General features: G+C 35.7%; 1 protein-coding gene across 1 annotated transcript in view; it reads right to left on the bottom strand.

The window, feature by feature from the left end:
* LOC120636353 overlaps positions 1-21,515 on the bottom strand; it is a 143,762-nt gene that overhangs the window by 107,684 nt on the left and 14,563 nt on the right. Inside the window, exon 2 of the mRNA XM_039907801.1 lies at positions 16,259-16,382. Coding sequence (XP_039763735.1) covers positions 16,259-16,382 — 124 coding nt within the window. The remainder of the gene's footprint in view (positions 1-16,258; positions 16,383-21,515) is intronic.

Below are 21,515 nucleotides of genomic sequence, written 5' to 3'. Positions count from 1 at the left end.
TTTTAGAGGAATGTGCAGCGTGCAAATAAACTCATGTATGTTTCAGGATGCGAAGAATAATAATTTTAGTAGTTTGTGTAATAAAAAATAATAGAATAAAAATAGTTACAAAAGCTTCTATTCGAGACCCTGATATTTTATTTATCATGGAATATAATAACGTGGTAAAGCAGGGGGAATTTCGTAATAACTAACACATTGAACATTCGCAAGCACTCTTAAAGCGGGAAACGTGTCCTTGAATACAATTTCGAGCTAAAATTTTAAGGCAGCTTTGTTACATTTAAAACTCCAAAGAACAGTGTAATGCGAGATTAAAGACGGCTATCCACCGTGACCATATAATCAGCGTGCGAACGCGTTGCTCGAGATATTCAGAAAAGACCGATAGGATCACTTGAATTAATTACTCAGCTGCTTTTTTTGCGTCCCTGTCCCTGATAGTACTACTTTCGTCGAAGGTTGTCTAGGAGAGATCGCTTTAGCGATAAGACCGCCTCTGCACACCTATACTAGTTTATTTTTTTATCTATTTTATTTCTCTTTGTATTTTGTTATTGTGTATGCAATAAAGAATTAATTAATAAAATAAGCTTTCGATTGGTTGTTGGATCATACAGAATGCAGTCCTTGAAACGGCGCGTACTGTGAGGAGGTTCCGCTTTCTAGAGCCCTGATAGCCCGTTGCTTGGGTATTCAAAAGCCCCGCAAGCGGAAGAGTGTTTTTTTTTTATTTTTCATAAATTTTGAATACTGTTTTGTATTTTTCTTTTATAATTTCACTGTTGAAAAATTTAAAAACAGAAAGTTATATACTTTTAGTTAAGTTATAATAATAGTAGTGACCTCGTGGTCAATCTTGATGGTCACATCTGTATTTTCGATACTTCAACGAATGAAAACTAACCGTATTATATTAAATATACTAATTGTGCGTTAATGTGTACTGGAGTGAGAAATTTCTCCTATTTTCGAGCAGCAGTGAAACAACGGATCCATGTAATTTTTTTACATAGGCTTACATATTTTACAGAAAGTGATATTCGACTCTATAATCGGTCCATAATATGTCAATTGGAGTCAAGTACATAGTACTTCTCAATCAATTTAACTAACTTTTGTATGAAATTAAATACAGTTTTACAGCTTAGCTTTGCATCTTAATATTGCTCAGATACCGGTAGGGTGACCTAAAGGTTCGTTCATATTAGTGGCGTAACGTGCTAGCCACGGGGCAAGTCGCGGTGCATGAATTTTTGCGCGACTTTAATGAACTTAACAGCCTCGTCTTGTTAATAGCGACTTCAGAACGCGGGGCGAGCAATATGAACATTCTGCCGCTTTTGCATTTTTTGCCGAGCGAATGCGGTAGCGGGAATAAACATACGCGCGTCCTATTGTAATATGTCTACGAGACAGGGCGGCACAACTCGTCAAACAAAATATTTAAATATAAATATACTAAATAAATTTACTACGACAATACACACATCGCAATCTAGTCCAAAAGCAAGCGTAGCTTGTGTTATGGGTACTAAGATAACTGATGAATAATTTTTATGAATAATATACATAAATAATTATAAAACTGTATAGTTATCAACAGACACTGAAAAAACATTCATGATCATCACACAAAAATTATCTAGCTGTGGGAATCGAAATCACAGCATTGGATTCAGAAATCAGGGTCGCTGCGCCAATCGGAGGTCAATTTAGACGGTTTTCAAGCATATTTAAAACGAAGGCCTATTTGCATGACAAACCACTACAGCATAAAAATATGTAATAAAAAGGTCGCTGCTACCCATGAACGCTTCGCCGGTAGCGCCGCGCGAATAATAATTGTCTAGATTTTTTTTGTCTCGTAGCCACCACGTAACGTTAAGGCTCGTAGCGAATAGCTCGCGCTACGACGTGGCGGGTTACGATGCGCTACGTATATAAACAGTTTATTTCCAGCAATGTTTTTATTTTTATTATTGTCCGTATTGAAATCGATAAGTAGCATAATTCGCTTTTTAATGCAATTTTTTTATAATATTCATAAACTAATGTTATTTTTAAAGTTCGTGCGAACTTTTCTGTACACAAAATCACAAACCTTTTTATGACATATAAGGCTGCACCGAAAATCAAACTTAGCAACTGTATTTTATCAAAATATTATAAAAAAAATAACTCAATTTAAGCCTGGGATTACACCTGTAGGTTTTACTTGTGTAAATAAATGACGGAAGTCACTTACGATTAATTTACTAATGTAAACAACTTTTTTCCTTGTTAAAGTGACTTACAACTTACGTAAGTCACTGTAAAACTTACAGGTGTAATCCGAGCCTAATACTTAGCAACATACCTATTATTAAAATATTTTATTATAATGGATTTTACCTGATAACTAACTTTTCGTGGTTACCATATTATTCGTCGAGGAAGGTGTTGACCTGACACTGGATAGCCCGCCTAGCCATATGAAACGAGTTAAGACTCACTTTACTTCTGTAATCCAACCACTGTAGTTTGCAATAAAGATTTTTGAATTATTGTTCTTGGGAGTTCAAATGTTTCAGAAAGGAGAGGAGGTGCATTATGAAGTAAGCTGCAACACACATATCTTGAAGAGTCTCAGGCCCACCGTTAAACAAGACGTAAGAAAATGACACAACCTGATATCTGTAAATATTGCATTGAGATCCAACAAACAATTGATCTCGTAGACGCAAACGTGTGTCTGTGCGCGTTCAATCTGAACGCTACCTTACCGTCATAATTACAAAGCACTGTTACAAAGAGATTTACTGCGGAAATATGTCAAGTGACGTTCTGGAATTACGTTAAACGCGATTTAAAATAGTATCTCGGCTGTACGAGACAAACAATCCAACGACTCAATGAACAAAGGTTGTCATGTCGTTTTGTTCGCCAGGTTTAATGAAGCTTTGGAACGTGCAAAAGGATAAAAATAGGAAAGATTAGTTTGTAAGAAGAGTCTCACCATTAATGGCTGGTTACCTACCTTTTTTTACCTTGCAGAAGGCCACCCAAAACAGCGGTTACCATATGAACGAAATCGTTTAGTTAGATCAATGAAGAAAAGGGTATTCCATTTATTTATTTATTTATTTTTACACTTTATTTGTACACCACAAATAGAAAATAAAAACAAGGAAAGCAACAAAAATAAACTTAAAAAGTAGGATACAAAGGGCGGCCTTATCGCTTAGTAGCGATCTCTTCCAGGCAACCTTAGGATTAGGAAAACCAAGGGAAACCGATTGGTGGGGTGTATTATTATTATATACATACACAAATAAAATACTAATAATAATTAATATAAAAAATACTAAACTAATATAAACTTTAACATAATATACATACGTAAGAGATCACTGCCGTCTTTATTGCTCAAGTTATAGGCTTTAACAGCATGTTTGAAAATGTCTAGTGACCTTGACTGTCGTATGCTTATTGGGAGTGCATTCCACAGTTCAGTATTCGTACAGTAGCTTTGCAATTTATTTATAAACAACTTCTGCCCGCGGCTTCACAAGCAATTAATAGAATCGCACCCAAATTATTTCAATAGTTTGTATGTTAGATGGCTACAAACGTAGAAAGACACACTGAGGTAATAAGGTATTTAATAAGTGAATTTTCAAAGAATTACTTTATGTCCTTCAGTTATACATATTCATAATAAACACTTCGTAACAGGTGTTTACGATTTAAAAAAAAACTATTTTCAAAATGTCAGGTTTTTAGACTTAATGAGAAAAAAAGTCAGTAAAAACTTTTTTTTATAGAGAGTAGAAAAAAAATTATAAACGCATTGTTTATTTTATGTCATTAACCTAAATGCATATTTTGTATATTTAACTTAACTTAAATGCCCTATTTTACCCCCTTAATTTTAACCGAATTATTACACTTGTTGATATTATTTCCACTTGTTCGCCAATGGTCTGAGAGTTGATAAAGCTGTGGGAAACGATGAATTTTTATTTTTCTCCCCGGAGAGATAATTGTTGTGCAGTGGAAAAGTAAATAGTCAATACACTTATTAGTAGTTAATAATCTTATTAGGCGTCTCATTTCAACATCTGTTCATCTGTTACTGTTTTGAATAATATAAACAAAGATAAACATATCGTCAAGTGTAGGCCGATAACTAAGAGCAAATTGACGCGATTCAAAGGATTCAAAGGTGAAATATCATCCAAAATTCCTGCCCTTGTCTTTAAGAACGGTCATCCTGACAGCATTTATGGTACGCTCTTTAATATTATAGAAAATGAATTTAACAAAATATTCAATTTCAAACATATAGATTTCAATAAAAAAATAAAGTTTAGCGATTGGGCAACTATTGGCATATACAAAAGTAGAGATAATTTGTATGAGCTCTATAGTGAAAAACAATATAACCATACTTCAGCTTTCCTACAACATGTAAAAATGTACTCTAAAACGTTTAAGAACGTTTGCTTTCATGCTAAGTCGCTATACTTTAAGGATCAAATCATAAAATCGGATAACAAAGTACAAACAACCTGGAAAATTGTTAATAATGAAACTGGGAAAGCTAAATCTCGCAACGTAAACTTTGAATTAATTATTAATGATAATAAAGTTACCGCTGACAGTGAGGTTGCAAGTACCTTTGAAAACTTTTGTCAGAGTGTTCCTATTTTGTTGACTGATTCACTTAATTCTTCACCTACTGCAGCTCAGAGTTTATTGAGGAACAACGTTAATGAGTGCAAAGTTTTATTTAATTTTAAACATATATCTGCATATGATATAATAAAGAATTTTAAGTTGTTGAAACAGAAAAAAACCGGTGATTTATGGGGTATGTCTGTAATGGTAATATCTAACATTATAGACGTTATTGCCCCTTACTTAGCCATACTTTTTAATGAATGTGTTGATAGAGGTACTTTTCCAAATTTAATGAAACATAGTAAACTTATACCTCTATTTAAATCTGGCAATAAAAACGACATTAACAATTACAGACCCATTTCAATCTTACCAGCTCTTAGTAAGGTCTTTGAAAAAATTATATTAAATCAACTTTTGAATCACTTCAATGTAAATAACTTACTACATCCGGAGCAGTACGGTTTTACTAAAGGTCGTAGTACCACGGATGCAGGCGTTAAACTTTTAAAACATGTGTACGATGCCTGGGAACGTTCCCAGAATGCCATTGGTGTTTTTTGTGATCTATCCAAAGCATTCGATTGTGTCGATTATAAAACCTTGCTTCTTAAACTAGCCCATTATGGTATCAAAAACGTTGCACTAAATTTGGTTGCCTCTTATCTCAGTGACAGAACCCAAAGGGTTTGCATAAAAGACATTAAGTCGCAGGGGTCGGCTACGTCAATGGGTGTCCCACAGGGTTCAATCTTGGGTCCCTTTCTATTTTTGGTGTATATAAATGATCTACCACACCATGTCAGTGAAACCTGTGACATTGTACTGTTTGCTGATGATACATCTCTAATTTTTAAAACTGATAGAGGTAGAGACAACTCTGACGATGTAAGCCGTGCTATGTCGCATGTGTCGCACTGGTTTACTGTCAATAATTTACTTTTAAATGCAAAAAAAACTAAGTGTGTGGAATTTATTTTACCAAATGTAAAGAAAGTTAATAAAAATAATATGTTGTAATGTTAATAAATAATAAATGGAGAATCACTAAAAATGGAAGATTCCACAGTTTTTCTGGGCATGACCTTGGATTGTAAGCTTCAGTGGGGTACCCATATAGATACACTAGCAGGTAAACTAAGCTCGGCTGCCTACGCCGTCAGGAAAATTAGACAGATTACTGACGTAGAAACAGCAAGACTTGTTTACTTCGCGTACTTTCATAGTGTGATGTCTTACGGGAGCTTATTATGGGGCAAAGCTGCTGATATTGAAACTATATTCATATTGCAGAAAAGTGCTGTACGGTCAATATATAAACTTAAATCACGTGAATCCCTCCGTGAAAAATTTAAAGAAATTGGTATACTTACGGTAGCCTCACAATACATTTATAACAATATAGTATTTGTAAGACAACATATTAGTCTTTATAAACAAAAAGTGGATATAAACAGTCGACTTACAAGAAATGGTCATAAATTAGTGACATCTGCATATCGTCTGCGAAAGGTGCAGAAGTCATTTGTGGGATTGAGTATACGCTTTTATAATATGATTCCTAAGGTAATTTTGGACCTACCAATCCATAAGTTTAAAGAATGTGTTAAAACACATTTATTACAGCGAGGTTATTATACAATTGATGAGTTTCTTAATGACAAGGTTGCTTGGAAGCATCCGGCTCCGCTTTCATAACTCACAAGATAGAAAAATGAATGTTAAAATATAAAATGTAAATTTTTGATGTTGGAAAAGAGCAACTGCTGAGTTTCTTGCCGGCTTCTTCTCGGTAGAATCTGCCTTCCGAACCGGTGGTAGAGTCACTACACACGGACAGACTTGACGTTTCAAAAGTGCTTGTATTAGGCCTACTTGAAATAAATGAATTTTGATTTTTTTTCTTTTTGAATCATACCAACTTATGGACGGCTACAGCTGCATATATCATTATGCGTTGTGTGGAGATAATCGAATGCGACGGCGATTTGTTGAATACCGTCTCAAAACATATTAAATACCTAGAGAAAACCAGTATTAAGCAGTGGAAGTTTATGTTATGTGACAAGCCTGACAACTTTCAATAAAACATTTTACGCAAAAGATGAAGAAATGGTTGCGAGTATGAGTCCAATATGATAAAAAACAACTGTGACATATGTTTTTTATTTCGACATTGAACAGTTTATATTGATTAGTGTTTCTGATTTTTTTTTAACCCTAATAATTATTACCGCTTTTGTATTATTGTACTGTATTAAATCTGCATAATTTTTTAAAATTGATTTTATGTGTTAAATGCCAATGGTTTGTATATTTCAATACACACAACCAATAGTTTGTGACTTCGTAATTGATATTTAAATGGCATCTATGTAAACGTATGTTTTATGCAAATAAAGATCTATCTATCTATCTAATTTCGTGCCCCTATTTATAGGAGAGGGATTTTAGAGCAAAGATCCTACGTGCTGTTTTAATACGGGTAATATGGGAATAATAGTAGCGGACTTAAACGACTGTTATCAAATATCTGTGAAATAAATGAGACAGAGTGTTTAGCGTACTCTCAGTGCAACGTGTTCTCACAATATTGTTCTCTTGCCTGAGAATAAATATAACCATATTATATTTAACTACGATGGCTTAGTTCTTTAAGTATAGTCGCAATTTTATTTTATTGCTAATTTTTTGTCTATAATTAATTGACAGCCACATGTTATTTATATATATATATTTATATATATATATACTACTATACTCATTTAGGGCTTAGCGATACTGAATACTTTAAAAACAAAATCAAACGCAGACGAAGTCGCGGGCAACAGCTAGTATTATATATTATTATATGTATATTTATTTAATAAGTTAAAATTTATTCTGAATACGAATTTATTAATCAAAACAGATAGCATAGTCCTCATATGAAAAAAATACGATTAAAATACCGATTAACACAGCAAGTCAAAGCTAAATCATTTATATAGATTTGAAAATAAGAGTCCGTGTAATATTTTTTGATCAGTTTTCCTTTCCAGTAAATCATATTACTGAACTTTGACCATTGAGCCCATCTCTTGCGATAACTCCCGGTCCCCAATAAAATGGTCAAATGAGACCCAAAAAATTTAATTTAGCCCGAGGGTGGGGTTTTTAAGGGCCAGCGCACACTGACAACGCGAAGCTAGATTTCTTAATAATAAATGATATTAATATGGCGCTCAAATTGATTGAAAACTAACTTGCTTGCCCGTGAATCCGAGTTATAATAGTAGTAGTAGTATTAGTGAAGCGGTGGTAGCCCAATGGGTAGGACTTTGACTTCATTATCGTAAGGCCGAGTTCGCATCTCAGCACGCACCTCAAACTTTTATAAGTTATGTGCGTTTTAAGTAATTAAAATATGACTTGCTTCAACAAAGAAGGTAAACATCTCGAGGAAACCTGCACGCCTAAGAGTTCTCCGTAATGTTTTCAAAGGTGTGTGGAGTTTATCGATCCTCACTGGGCCAGCGTGGTGGAGTACGGCCTTATACGCTTCTCATTGTGGGACCACCTGTGACCTACAGTGGACATGGGCATTGGGTTCATATGATGATGACGATATGCAGTTGACGGTCGAGTGGGCAGAGCCCCTGTTTTCTGATTGCAAGGCTGTGTGTGTGATAAACATGAATGTCTTTCAGTGTCTGTTTATCTGTATATTATAAGTATATATGTATATCATTCATTAAAATATGCATCAGTCATTTAAGTACCCATAACCCAACCTACGCTAGATTGCGATATATGTATTGTCGTAGTATATTATTTATATATTCATATTTAAAAAAAACATTTGATCAAAAATTCTCGCGACGCGATTTGTTTCGTGGCCAAGAACTTAATTACGCAAAAACAGCTGAGCAGATTTGGATGAAATTTAGGCTACCTTTTATCCCGTATCCTTCAGAAGTTCCCGACGGAAAACCGAAAATTGTTTATGAGCTAAGCCGCGGGCAAACAGCTTTGCCATTTGGTATGCATGTCACCTATGCTATGGAAAAGACATGTACTTTCTATACCGATCTCTCAACTTACCGTGGTAGGATTAAAATTGTTATCGAACGAAGCTTTAGAAACAAGTCCACGCAGCCGAAGTCGCGGGAAGAAGCTAGTCTTACAATAATTACAATAATATGTGGATAGATTTATGATTAACATATAAACATATACATTTTTCATATAACTGTGTTCTTTATGTCTCAAAATAAATAATAATAAAAGTATATAATGTCTACCAATAGGCGTAGTCAGTGGCCACCTATTCCAATAAACTCTAAGGACGTTGTTTGTTTTACACGTCAACAGTAAATTAGCACAGTCAATATCACTACGGTGGCCACTGACTACGTATTTTTGTAAAATATAAGATGTTTGTTATTTAATCAGGGTTTGCAACATTTTGTAAGTACATCTTTGTTTTCAACGCTTAAGTAGCCCAGGTTTAGATTTCTAAAGAGATTGCATTTCTCCGTAGTTGGGTATCAGTTTTGATACTGTTATTCATACTCGACCAGCGAAACTTCTGTGCAACCGTTCAAAGTTGGTACTTATGAAAACTGGTATCTAATTACTATAGTAATCATTTTCAATATTATGTTTCCGATGTTTAACTATTTTGTAAAGTTGTTTTCAATGGATCTTTAAAAGGATATCAATTTACTGTTTTTGTTTAGGTGTTCGAGATCAATTTTTCTTTTTCTTTTAACCGAATTACAAAAAAAGTGAAGATTCTCAATTATTATGAAAATTTTGCTTAATTTGTTATACTCCGCGAAAAGCAGGAGTATCTGTTTGGTGTTATTTGTAATTTCTTCAAACCTAACAGATTCATACTCTTCTCCTATCCTTTATACTCCACACCAAACAGATCTTGGGCAATGTACCGAATACAGAATTTGCTATATTCGAGGATTATAGCAAATTAAGCTTAATTTTCATAATAAATTATGGATTTCCGCAAAGTAAACGCCTGCTATCCAATATTTGTTCTCAATTATGTTGCATTTTTTTATTTATTTTTCTAGTGTTTATTAGCTCAGAAATCTGTCATTTATAATCCGATTGGATAAATTATTTTTTTGTTTGCGATGGTATACTTCCCATGTGATCCCATTCTCATTAGGTTAAGATCTGTTGAACGGTTTCCTGAAAAATTGAGGGAACTCTTCAAATATTATATGGACTTAAGTATTTTTAAAGTAACTTGAGCATTTGTTACCGAAGCACACCATTTGGTCAAGTGAAACTGATGATGAAGACTACGGGTAGCCACCGAAACTACACAATAATAAGTATTGCACTGGTAGCCCTTCAATTATGGTACCACATAAATGAGCTGATGGTGAAGTGCCGGGAGAACTCCCGATGCAATGCCCCGGCTTTGGGAAAAGCATATTCGGCTATTATAACGTAGATATGTTTGTATACCTATCCACTAAAAAGCGTGATAAAACAATTGTTTGACATTGATGAACCGACTTTGTTATCCAACTAAAAAGCAAAAAGAAAATTGGTTGCCTGTAAAGTCGGTATACGGGCGAAAGTTTTACGTGACAACGACTTTGAGTGGTAAAATAATTTTAATGTGAATATTCATTCGTATAGTAGGAAGAAGGATAAAATAATAGTAACAATTTAAAACATTTATTTATACAAAGAATTATATTTAAAACATTAATTTATACAAAGAATCTCGCACTGAATTTCATATTAACAAAATTTTATTTTTACCTTTACACATACATACGTATTTATATACAAATATACATACAATAATATACAATACATTTGCGTACAATGAAACAGCCTTTCACTTTTTATGTCTGTCTCTCTCGCTCTTAGGCGGGCTAACCATGCCCGAGTGGAAGGGACGCGTGCCTCTCACTCGCTCTCATTGTGAGCGCATAACGTGAGCGGAGCGTAACGCAGTTTCTTGAAGTGTCACCCGGCAAACCAATATATAAGACGTTGTCACGTCAAAAATAATAAATAAATAAATATTATCAACAACGTTTTAAGATGGTGCCAGGTAAAATGTAGAAAAATACTACATGCTTTCCATTATATAAGGGACATTACATTTTACTTTTATACACATACATACGCTTTGATTCTGAATCATCATTATGATCGTATAACACCCGGGCCCACTACACAGCACGGGTGTCCTCCCACAGTGAGAAAGGCTTAAGGCCGAAGTCATTCACGCTGGCCCAGTGCGTATTGGTGGACTCCACACACCTTTGTTTCCATCACCCCACGTTGTTTTTCTTCACCGTTGAAGCAAGTTAAACTTGATACAGGCGCCCTAATGTCGAGAGAGATAGATACAGTTGCTTACGCGCGCTGTGAAGTTCAAATTTACAATATATTTTTTTTAATATCTTTTAAACTCTAGTTTAGACAGACTGAGTAGATGATTGCATGCTGAAATAAGTTAAAAAAAGTGTTAAAATTAACGTCAAATTCATGAAAAGGAGACTCTGAATAATGTACTGAATCTCAGGTTTCAGTATCGTTAACATAACGCTTACAAACTTTAAGTATATATCAAAGCATCGACAAAGTATCTACATCGATCGTTCCAATTCATGTCACTAACAAAGTATAAAAGCCGCAGTAAGTATGTCAGCAGCCTTTAACGCAACCGAGAAACCTCCTAAACACTGGACATTTAGTAGCACATATTTAATAGCAGTTAATTCATCGTTATTATTCAGAATGCAACTACGTCCTACAACTGTTTACTTGGAAGGTTTGTCATTTTAACTGAAACTCGGCATAGTCAGATTACGCCCAGCCTTCCCTCGTAGGATAAGGTTTAGAGAAGGTTAAAAATGCTTCTATCGTTTAGTTATCATGTTTAACTCGGGGTTACTAGCTCCTGGGGGAATTTGAAAATCCCCACATGTATGAGTGACTGCAGGATTATTCGGAAAGACAACCTGTGACTGTATCGCGCAAGCAAATAGAGAGCGTAAACTTTTTTTTCGCTTCAGCGCATGCGTATGTTAGCCGTGGTTTGGTTAAGACTCTGGCCCTGGAGTACAAATTCAGAGTTTCAGAGTTGTGTTCGGAAAGAACTTCCTTATGACGCGTTACACAGTCTGAGCGGATGGGGGCGAAACCGAAAATGTAATAATTTTTTCGACACTAATATGAAGACATCTTGCCGACACTTATTTTATTACATATTAACGGAAAATCGAGGGTAATTTTTCCTTTTGAGAGCTTTCGCTGCGTACATTGCGTAAACGGTTAAAGTTACGATGAAATCATATATCACAAATTTGTACCTCTTTAGAAGTTCTAACAAAATATCATCGAAAGCACATGTCTATATTTCAAGGTTGACTTTTACGCGGACGAAGTCGCGAAGGAACGCTAATAGGTAACCGAATACATTTTTCTTTGGGCATTGAATGATCTATTTACATCAGTCCAAGCTGAAGCTAACTATGTAGCGTAAAAATTCCGGAAACACTTCAACGGTATCTACCACGCCTCGCGCATTAGTTAGATTGATGAACCATTTTGAAAATTAGCGACATTAAATTCAAATAGGTAAACCTTTTAAGGCCCGTCGTGTTCAGTATATGAATTACGGATTTCGAGGTTTTTAGGTTCGATTAGGCAGGGTCTGTCTAGTGGTCTGGGAAGTATACAACGGGTTCCCCGGACGTCCAATAAAGCCAACGAGAAGGACATGCCGTGGTGGTTTTTTTTCCACAACGACAATAAAAAAAGGGTCTGTATAGTGGGAAGTTTGTCACCCAACTAATGCCAGACCTGAGGAGGCGGCGGGCCGTGTAGCATGCGCCTACCTGGGCTAGGGCTAGCAATAGCAGAAGACAAAAATTAGAACCGCTTTATATCCCCGCCATATAATTAACGTTTCCACCTGATATAGCACGGGAACAGGGAATAGGAGAAGTTAACCCTCGTTCATTAATAAACATATTTTGACGGCCGATTGGCGCAGTGGCCAGCCACCCTGCTTGCTGAGCCAAGGCCGTGGGTTCGATTCCTACACCTGGACAATGTTTGTGTGATGAACATGAATGTTTTTCAGTGTCTGGGTGTTTGTCTATATATTATAAGTATTTATGTATATTATTCATATAATTATTCATCAGTCATCTTAGTACCCATAACACAAGCTATGCTTACTTTGGGGCTAGATGGTATGTGTATTGTCGTAGTATATTTATTTTATTATTTATATATTATTTGGATATTATTGCCACTTGTGCTCCAGGGCTCTAAAAGTTGATAAAGCTGTAGGGAGAAGTCATTTTTTTATAGTCTCTAATTGCACACAAATAAAAATAAAGAAGAAGAATAAAAAATCACAGACAGAAGCAGTATACAAAAGGCGGCCTTATCGCTTCGTAGCGACCTCTTACAGGCAACCTTAGGATGAGGAAAAGAAAAGGATAACAGACTGCAGTTTGTGTATATTAAAAAAAATACATACTAATAACTACATAGTAATGCAACCAGAGGAAGCTAAATTTTTTCCAGCAAGGAAAGTGCTGCTTTTCCTGAAGGCAACCAGTGCTTGCTGGGAGATCTAGGCAGCGGCGTCACAATAGATCGTAGCCGGTCGACGTGACACCAGGGACCAGGCGAACCTGAGCCGCCAGCAGAAGAAAAAGAGGAAGAACTACATAGTTATACTTTTTATCCTTTCCCCGGGGAGATAATTGTCTCCTGCCCATGCTAGCCGAGCTGGGGGATTCGGCAGTGACCAGTCCATCGGTTATGGGCCCGCCATTGGGGTCAAAACCTTGGCGAGAGTGCGGTGAATACGCAAGTGAATCCCGTACTGTCACTTATAGGTCTATTGAGGGACGCACAGAGTTTTTAGGTGCAAGTCCCACATAACAACTCCTTTTCCGCTAACGGAGCAGTATGCTTCAGGCATTTTCTCTTCTCTCTGGCTTTCGCTCTGGCTAGTTACCACTAGCATCTTAATAAATGCATGCGATGATTATCTTATATTATATCTATACTTTAATTTTATAAAGGGGAAAGATTTTTTGTTTGTTTGTTTGTACCCAATAGGATCAGAAAGTACAGGACCGGTTTTAACAGTTTATCATCCCAACGAAGTCTTAACTAACACACTAACTGTACTGTCAATATATAAACTTAAATCACGTGAATCCCTCCGTGAAATTTAAAGAAATAGGTACTTACGGTAGCCTCACAATATAGTTTTTTGTAAGACAAACTTATGAACGAAAAGTGGATATAAACAACTGCCTTACTCGAAATGGACATAAGTTAGTGACTTCTGCATATCGTTTACGAAAGGTGTAGAAGTCAATTGTGGCATTATATTTTAATATTCTAAATACCACGGTAATTTTGGATCTGCCAATGTATAAGTTTAAACAATGTGTTAAAACACATTTAATAAATTTACTATACGATTAATGATTTTTTTAACGACAAGGCTGCTTGGAAGCTGTCTCTGCTCTAATCTCTCACAAGATAGAAAATATATTAAATATATATTTTTACATTGTGAACTGTAAAATTATGTTGAAAAAGAGCAATCTGCTGAGTTTCTTGTCGGCTCTTCTCGATGGAATCTGCCTTCTGAACCAATGGTAGGGTCACTACAAACTTGACGTTTCAAAAGTGCTTATAAACTGGGCCTACTTGAAATAAATGAATTTTGGCAGTAACATGGGATATATTATTTTGTAAAAAATTTCAAATTATTAATAAGAAATCAATAATGTAACGCAAAGAATCAAAATGTTGCCAGCCAAAATTGATTACTTGGCATGCGCTGAGAAAACTATTGATTATACATAAAAAATATGTACTAAATGATTAAAGTACTCATTATTACCTACAAAAAAGTCCACAAGGGAATGTACCTAACTATGATTGTTGCCGCAACAACAGCTTTTGTGTCCTAAAATTTTATTAGATCGTCGGTAGAAACAAAAGTGGTTTACATTATCTAGAATTAATTCATATTCATATTATGAAAATCAAGCTTAATTTGCTATACTCCGCGAAAAGCAGGAGAATCTGTGTGGTGTAATTTATAATTTCCTCAATCCTTATACTCCACACCAAACAGATCTTCGGCAATATATCCTCTATATAATATTTAATTATTATTATCAATAATTGTTAAATCATTTATTCATTGTAAAGTCAACATCTCCTGAGCATGCTCAGGTTTCGGAGCGAAACGTGCGTAGAGGGTATATTGCCTCATTCTTCATTCTTCATCGGCATTTATAGATATATTTATAGATATATAGACGGCCGACTGGCGCAGTGGGCAGCGACCCTGCTTTCTGAGTCCAAGGCCGTGGGTTCGATTCCCACAACTGGAAATTCTTTGTGTGATGAGCATAAGTGTTTTTCAGTGTCTGGGTGTTTATATGTATTTTCTAAGTATTTATGTATATTATTCATAAAAATATTCATCAGTCATCTTAGTACCCATAACACAAGCTAGGCTTACTTTGGGGCTAGGTGGCGATGTGTGTATTGTCGTAGTATATTTATTATTTATTTATTTATTTATTTAAATATATAAATAAGTTTCCTAATCCTACTGCTTAATTTAATTGTGTGCTCTTTCCAGTTTAGAATCTGATCAATCGTAATACCAAGATATTTAATAAAGCTTGTTTTTTTAATGCAGTAACATGCGCAGTCTATTAAATCATTGCATGTGTGAGCTTTTATAGACATAGACCCCATGCTGAGGTTGAGTTTTGTTATGTATACTAAAAGTCATAAATTTTGTTTTATCTAAATTAAGAGTGAGTAAGTTGTTATCCAACGATGTGGTTACCATTGCGAGACCCTTATTTGCCAAATTATTATTTTCTTGCCAAGACTAGTATAGCAAATTAAGCTTGATTTTGATAATATATCATGGATTTCCGCAAAGTAACGCCTGCTTATCCAATTCATATTCAAATAAATGGTTTTATCATCAAGGTTATTTGTATAGCAGTGAAATACTTTTAATTCATTTTAATCGGATACTGTCTACCAATCCGTACTGGGCCAGCGTGATGGACTGGACTACGGAATTCAACCCTCCTCATTGTATGGGGACAGTGGACACCCGTGCCTCGTGTGTTCGTGACTTTTTCAGTTAAGTGTATCTCTAGAAATTAATGTTCTATTTAGGTGTAGTCCTGAAATTTATAAACTCGATAACTTCTACAATAAATACTCGATTCATCATCTCTCTCTCTCACTACAGGATTTTTTTTTACAAGACTATAAAAACACATGTGGACGATGTTGCGGGCAACATCTAGTTGAAATAAATTTATTTACTTAAAACTATGCTATGGACTGTGTAGTCCTTCAGACGACTCTTAAATATCGGAAGGGAATTACTTCCACGGAAAAGGAGAGGTAGTGAAAACTGTATTATAATCTGTCGTCACCACGCGGCATATATATTATATTTATTGAATAAAAACGATATAAGCTTAAAACTATGCTAACTAATCTTTAAAAACAAAACAGTATAATTAAGGTGTACACTCACTAGGTGTTATCTTTTCGGGTTCTAAAAAGCTCTCCGACTCGGGCTCGCTCATGGCGCCGGTGAGGTACCGACGCTCCACGTCAATGAAGTGACACATTGTCACTATGGTGACTGCAAAGTAGGCCTGCAACAAATCATAAAACATTTAAACCAATCTCATACTCTCAAGTAGTAGTAATTGAAGTGAAAATTCTTTAGAATCCTTGTGATTTCAAACCGGATGCAACAGAAAAAACGATAGGTAAGAGACACAAATACAAAAATGTGTACGATTCAACCGGCGAGAGAATCCTACGCCACAAGTACGCCGCAAGAATAATAAATAACTCCTTTTAATCGATGGTAAATATTGTTCTATGGTTCACTGGACCTAGGTAGACACTGCATCTAATACCCTACTATATATACATATACTACGACAATACATTGCCATCAAGTCCTAAAGTAAGCGTAGCTTGTATTATGGGTACTAAGATAACTGATGAATAATTTTATGAATAATATATATAAATACTTATAGTATATAGATAAACACCAAAACACTGAAAAATATTCATGTTCATCAACACAAACATCAGTTGTGGGAATCTAACCCGCTGCCTTAGACTGAGAAAGCAGGGTAGCTGCCCACTGCGCCAATCGGCCATCAAACAAACTATCTTCTAGTTATCTATTATTACTATCTTTCTTTCTATCAAACAAACTAAGTTCTACTGTCGAAAAAATGATGTGAGAATTCACATTTCATGGTAAATTCCATTCCATTCCATCTATGTATGGCGAGAAAGTGTCTTGCAGCTTTTAAATAATATCACGAGGTTCTTGCGATAAATTAGGGTTCAGCTAATGGTATCAGATCCAATACATTAGCTCAGCGCATAGGAGGATGTTGGCTATTTAGAATCAATTTCACACAATTTCCTACAGAAGCTCGGCGATCTTTAAACCAATTAGACATCCTACGAGTATCAACTTTGCGGTGCCTTTCAAGAGCCGTAAAGTAACTAGCGAATTCTATATTATAAATTTTTTCACACCACCAAAGTATGGATGTGTTTTTTAAATATACTTTCTTAGTGTCTTACGAGCTACGTTATATATATATATAATACAGACTCAGTGCTTAATTTCATTTCTCTACGCCTACCAAGCAAGCGGTGATAGCCTAGTGGGTAGGAGCTCGATTTCACCTTTGGGGTGCCGAGTTCGAATCCCAGCTCTAACTTTTCTAAGTTGTGTGCGTTTCAAGTAATAAAATATCACTTGCTTCGACGGTGAAGGAGAACATCGTGAGGAAAACTGCATGCCTAAGAGTTCTCTATAATATTCTCAAAGGTGTGTAGAGTCCACAAATCCGCACTGGGCCAGCGTGGTGGACTACGAACTTAACCCCTTCTCATTGTGGGAGGAGACCCGTGTCTTGTAGTAGGCCGGTAATGGGTTGATATGATGATGATGACGACACCTACCAGTTAAAGTGCATTGCATCTCAGTGAGATGATGAACGTGGTTTCGTTGGCGTTGCAATTGTCATCTATCTCTATATATAAAAGAGAAAGTGTGTGGGTATGTTCCGTATAGGCTCCAAAACGGCTGGACCGATTTCAATGAAACTTTCAGAGAATCTCCAGATTGACCTGGCAAGTAATCTTGTAAAGTTTGGTAACGATCGGAGCACTCCTATTTTTGAACCGTCAAACTGTCAAATACAACTTTTATTTACTATTATGATATTCTATTGTTGGGTGTACATGGGTGTAGATAATGATCTCTCGCGAAGAGAAGAGAATAGGAGAGAAATAAATGATTTAATATATTATGAGACTTAAAATAAAAATTTAATGGTGTAAGTTTATTGTTTAAATAAAATAAAGCATAATCTAGCCCGGCGAAGCGGGCTGGGTATGCTAGTAGCCAATAAAATTACGCTTCAATATTAAGACCGCTGGCTATCACAAAACTACGTCAAAAACTACGGGTACTAGTATGTACCTATTGACTGAAATATTATAGGAATATACAATTCATATGTAAATGGTTCTAAAAGAGTAGTTACTTGTAATCAACCAAAAATTTGCGCAATCGGCCATTTTTGAAACGGACCAAATGTTAGCAAAGAAATATAAAGTCCTTTACCTAGTCAACGGTTAACACTTTTCCTCGTGCCGCGTTCCGAAACTTTGTTCCGATAATAACGGACTGACAGTTACGATAACGATCCTTTTCAAGTTCACGTTAATTAATATTTATAACTAACTGACGCTGCGTATCGATAACTCTACACCCAGTATCCCGGTACTGCAACGTTTAATAGACCGCGACGGAATTACCTCTTGTTTAATTACGTTCCGCATATGCGATAATATCAAATCATATTAACAGGCTGATGAAGCGGTGAAAATTTAGTGGTAAATAGGTACTTTGGTTTCTCTTTCGATAGTCCGAGTTCGAATCCCAGCACGCACCTCTAACTTTTCCAAGTTATATGCGTTTTACGAAATTAAAATATTACTTGCTTATATATATTTTTGCAATATGCTTTCTTAGTACTACGTTATGTTAGAGACTCGGTGCTTAATTTCATGTCCACACGAACCAAGCAAGCGGTGATATACTTGTGGGTAGGAGTTCGACTCAACTTTTCTATGTTATGTGCGTTTTAAGTAATTAAAATATCACTTGCTTTAACTGTTAAGAAAACGTCGTGAGGAAAACTGCATGCCTGAGAGATTCTCCATAACGTTCTTAAAGGCGTTTGGAGTCCAAACCGGGCCAGCGTCAAGCGTGGTGGACTAAGGCCTAAACCCTCATTGTGGGGGGAGACCCGTGCCCTATAGTGGGCCGGTAATTGGTTGATATGATGATGATGGTAATTAAAATACTGTTATTTTGTCTGGTGGAAAGATTCGGCCGTGGCTAGTTACCACTCTACCGCCACAAAGGTGCTAAGCGATTTAGCGTTGCGGTACGACGTCGCTTAAATACCGATTACGGGTATGTGTTTTAGGTATATAACTGCCACACCCTGTATCCCCGTTGTCATCTTAGACTTTAGCATCACTTCAGGCGAGATTGCAGCCAAGGGATAACTTGTAGTGGAATAAAATAACCTCCAATTCAAATCCCTTGACTGAAATCTCACCTGGTGTCAAATAATGAATAATCTAAAAGGAGGATAAACTGTGAAATTCTAATTAAATCCGTTAGTTGAAAGCAACGATCTCAGGCACTGCTGGTCTGATTTGAAATATTCTTTCAGTGTTGGATAGCCCATTTATCGCCGAGACCAATAGGAGCCAATGAAGAATGTTTTAAATCGGGTTTACCCCTTTTGAGATCATCCGTTGCGTGCGTTGCGCAAGAATTCAAGTATCACAAAGTTGTTCCCCATTAAAGTTCTAAAAAAAATCCGCAACAGCATATATCTGTCTTGTCTGTCTGTTTAAAGTAGACTATTACGCGGGTGAAGTTGCGAGAGACCGCTAGTTTACATATAATCCACATCTTCATATTATATAATCTGCGTAAAGCAAAGAAAACCTTTGTGGGATTTAGTATACGCTAACATAATCCCCGAAGGAAATTTAAGACCTGCCAATATATAAGTTTCGACAATGTGTTGAACAAAGTCGTGATTAATGGATATCATAATAATAATTTCAATGAAAAGAAGAGTTTCGGAGCAGCGTAAAAAGTTTTTGCTCTAAATCCGACTCTCCTCCGAGAGATTAGCCTGCGGTGTCCTTTAGTGGGACTAAGAGCTTAGGATAATATTTATCTTCATTTGCACACATATTTATATTTAATCGAAGACTGCAATAACGGATTTTAGCCAACTCTTGGGAAAATCAGCGTTCTGGCTGTTAGTAGATTAATTGAAGTGTATAGTTAATCGGACTGACTCAGCATCTATGGCCGCACTTTTAAAACTTGCGTCGAACAAATTGAAATAATACAACTTAGAATACTAAACAGTTTCTACCATATAGACTTAGAAATAAATAAAAAAACGAACTAAAAATCAAAAAAACGGCTACTAGTACAAAACTTTATTAACTATATGTTAATATAGTTTTTAGCAAAAGCATGATAATAACTTCTTCTAGTTATTATCGTAACATCTAAAAAAGTTATCAAAAGAGCAAATAACTGCCAGCTGGCGGCGTATTAATTCACCTACTCGCTTTAATTTTAAAATGCTGTTTAACAATAGAGGATTGTGCAGTCACCTATGTAACCTACCTACTGATTGTAAGAAATAAATAAATAAATAGTTAAGTTACTATTGTAATGAGAAGATCCGTAGATAAACTAGAATAAGGTAACATAGCTTAGCGAGTTGTGAAGCTGATGGCAATGGGCGGGGCACATAGCTAGCAGAACCGATCACGTTGGGGTCCAAAGTTGCTGGAATGGCGACCCCGCAACGGTAAACGCAGCGTTGGTCGGCCCCCAACGAGGCGGACAGGTGACATCAAGCGAAACGCTGGGAGCCGCTGGAAACAAGCATCCCAAGACCGTGAATTTCGGAATGGTGCCTGGATAATTTTAGTTTAATTTTAATTTATTTTGTTTATACTATTTTTGCTTTTAACTTAATTTAATTAATAAGCGATAACTGTACTCGGATTATAAACTATCTAAAATGTTATTGATAATACAGTGTATAGTTGGTATATCTAATGAAATAAATAAATGAATTATGGTGATAATGAATTAGACAGGTATTTATTTAATTTGATGCGACGGCTTATTGCTGAAGCCATTCATCAGACGATTTATTATGGAGAGTTACTTGGAGTTATATTCCCGACCAATGATATACTAACGTTAGCCCGAATAACTTTATAAAGTATTCAGAGAGAAAGATGGAATATGCGTTTATTAATGCTGCCACTTTAGACACTAGTTAATTATGCCAGAAAAATGGTAAAAAGAATGAATATTAAATTTTTTACAAGTAAATTTTAGCTTATTGCTGTAGATTTTTTAAATGAAAGTAGAGCTTAATGCTGTGTTACAAAGTCGAAGTCAAAGTCAAAGATATCTTTATTTAAGTAGGCCCTAAGGTGGCAAATATGATTGCATTATATGAGAAGTAAACTGTAGTGAAATGATGGCGATAACCATATTCGTAAACGTAGCACTAAAGCTACGAGGGTTAAAAACGCGTCCTGGTCTAAGAAGCCCACAAAAAAACTCATCTGGGTTTTTTTTTGTTATCACCATCTCACATTGCCATTTTTATTAGAAGAAG

Source organism: Pararge aegeria, chromosome Z (genome assembly GCF_905163445.1).
Source record: "Pararge aegeria chromosome Z, ilParAegt1.1, whole genome shotgun sequence".
Lineage (NCBI taxonomy): Eukaryota > Metazoa > Arthropoda > Insecta > Lepidoptera > Nymphalidae > Pararge > Pararge aegeria.
Note: the sequence above shows the minus strand (reverse complement) of the source record. Positions and strands in the feature narration are given on the sequence as shown.